Here is a 2283-nt window from a genome sequence, read left to right on the forward strand (position 1 = left end):
GCTCCGCAGCGCTGCCTTAGTCACACGGTGCGCGGAAACGAGGAGATGGAGATAGCCAGGGCTGGTACGTGGAGCATGTGTTGTGACTCCTGCGACTTCTGCTGCCTGTTCCACCAGCCAGCAGCGTCTCTGTGTCTCTTCTTCCCACACGCTGCCCTGCCGCGCTCTGCTGAGCGAGCCGTTCGTCTTCGCATGGTGCTCAGACTTTCCTATCAACGGTACTACGTGCTTGGGGAAAAAAACCTATTTTGCTTTCCTGGTCTGCTATAAAGTGTCCCCATAAAACAATTCATGACCTGGAACATTACCCAGGAGTTGTCTTTCATCACCTAAAATGTTTGTGGACATTACAATTAAAAACTAGAGACTAAACTCCACCTGGGAGAACTTACGCTCAGAAAAGACCAGTACCTTGGTGAAAATGCTTTTTCATTTACCTTCACTGTCCCTTCGACTTCCACAAACCAGCGTCTCAGCATGGCCTGGATCTGCCCGTCAGTCAGCTCAGGATTGGCATCGTGGATCTTCTGTTTTACCACGTTTTCTAGAAGAAGACGTCTTAATCTCCAGTAGAAGAAGGTACGGGAAGTTTTCCAGTCTAGAATGTCCTGCCCAAGGCACAAGTGGCGAAGGAGAAATGAGTGAGGGACAACATTTACATGGAGAAACACAGATTCGTTATTCCCAACGGCAAAAGAGGGCTTGCACTCATCGTACACTTAGTTCTACCCCTTGCACAGAGAATACAAAGACTGAACTTTAAAGACTTCCACTCTGTCACACCGCTCAGTCCCCAGAGCTACGTCCAGCCTCCTGTGTCTGCTCCTTTCTGCAGAAAAGAGAGACAGTTTCCCAGACCAGCAGCACAGCCCAGGGCACTCACGTCCAAGGGCGGAGGGAACTAGGAGAACCTGACGGGCCAGGGTTGTTCAGACCCTGACGGGACAGCTGGCCTTCAGCTCTGCCACCGCCGAGGGTCCCCTCGGGCCAGGCTCACCCCCTTCCCTGCCTCCCGCTTCTGCAGTGTGCTCAGCGTGGCTTTTCGTGAGGATGCTCATGAGCTACTGATGAAGCCCAGAAAATGTGGTGTCTCAAACGGACACGGTCGGGTAAAGGTGCTAGAAGACACGCCATGCTTGTGTTCTGGGGCTGGCAGGCGGAGAGGCTTTGCTCCCGCGGCAAAAGTCTTTGGGCAGAGGTTTATTTGCAGGCTGCCATTTCCCATGCGTCAAACCCTCCAAGGGTGCCCCCAGGGAAAGCTCCGCGATACTCACAGTTATGACACCCTTCTCCTGCATCCGTCCGGGGGTGTCGTGCAGGTCAGCAAACTGCACGGCGACCTGCTGGTAGATGGGAGCCAGGAATTCCTCCCGCTCCTTCAGCTTGCTCTCCAGCTCTTTGCGGTCAGCGGGGCTCAGCTCGGGGGTACCTGCAACCAGCACAGCCACAGGTCAGGGACCGCGGACTGACAGGGTGACGCAGAGGGGTGTGAAGGGCTGCTGTGCGGAGGACAGACCAGAGGGAGGGGAGGTTCCTTCTGCTCCTGCACACAGGCAAAAGCCAAACTGACAAAGAGCGGCGCCCAGCAAGGCCAAGCAGAGTCTGGAGTCAAGTTTCCAGCCCAGATTTCCTGCCACAGATGTTCAGGCAAGAGCTTCAAAGGGGTTTGCACCATGGAAACTCAATTCCATTTAAATGCCAATGAGCTGAGCCATCAATTAAGTGACATTTACTGGACTTACTCCTAAAAAAGAATAATGTCCCAACACGCAGTTCATTTAGCAAGAAACACGGACAGTGTAAAACCACCTACGCAATTTCAGGTTTTCCTGCAGGCTGGTTCCTGCCAAGAGCTGTTCGAGCCACGAACGCAAGTTACACTAGAGACACCAGAACTGCTCACACTCAGTTTTCCAGAGGTTGGCATGCACCAGCCTCAGTCATGGACTAATGTGATGGACAAGAATAAAACCATGTCAAGAAGATAAAATCCTACAGAGTTCAACATTTTTCATTTATTTTAAAACATTCAGCTCAGATAAAATTAACTTTGATTAAAGCAAAAACACGCATTAAACAGTTTCTGATTCGTTCTGGAATTGCCTGTCCCAGACGAAGGCAGGCAAGGGGAAACACATCGTGCTGTGGAGGCACGTCACGGCTCCTGCCGCATCCCGCAGCAGAACAAGGTGCTTCTTCCCACAGCTGTCCCTTTTTCAAAGCTGGAGCGTAAATCCCCTCCTCTCCCCAACAGGCCACAGGGAGCGGAGCCGTAAGTGCAAC

At 52.3% G+C, this 2283-nt stretch overlaps 1 protein-coding gene across 1 annotated transcript in view; it reads right to left on the reverse strand.

Annotated features, from left to right (window-relative positions):
* Positions 1-437: 437 nt before the first annotated feature.
* The window catches only part of LOC104494338 (acetyl-CoA carboxylase), a gene marked incomplete at its 3' end in the record, with an annotated part of 117946 nt that continues 116100 nt past the window's right edge, over positions 438-2283 (reverse strand). Inside the window, exons 50-51 of the mRNA XM_010137154.1 lie at positions 1275-1429; positions 438-608 (exon numbers count right to left, since the gene is read on the reverse strand). Of these exons, the coding sequence (XP_010135456.1) occupies positions 438-608; positions 1275-1429 (326 nt within the window). The remainder of the gene's footprint in view (positions 609-1274; positions 1430-2283) is intronic.

Source organism: Buceros rhinoceros, unplaced genomic scaffold (genome assembly GCF_000710305.1).
Source record: "Buceros rhinoceros silvestris isolate BGI_N320 unplaced genomic scaffold, ASM71030v1 scaffold12455, whole genome shotgun sequence".
NCBI lineage: Eukaryota > Metazoa > Chordata > Aves > Bucerotiformes > Bucerotidae > Buceros > Buceros rhinoceros.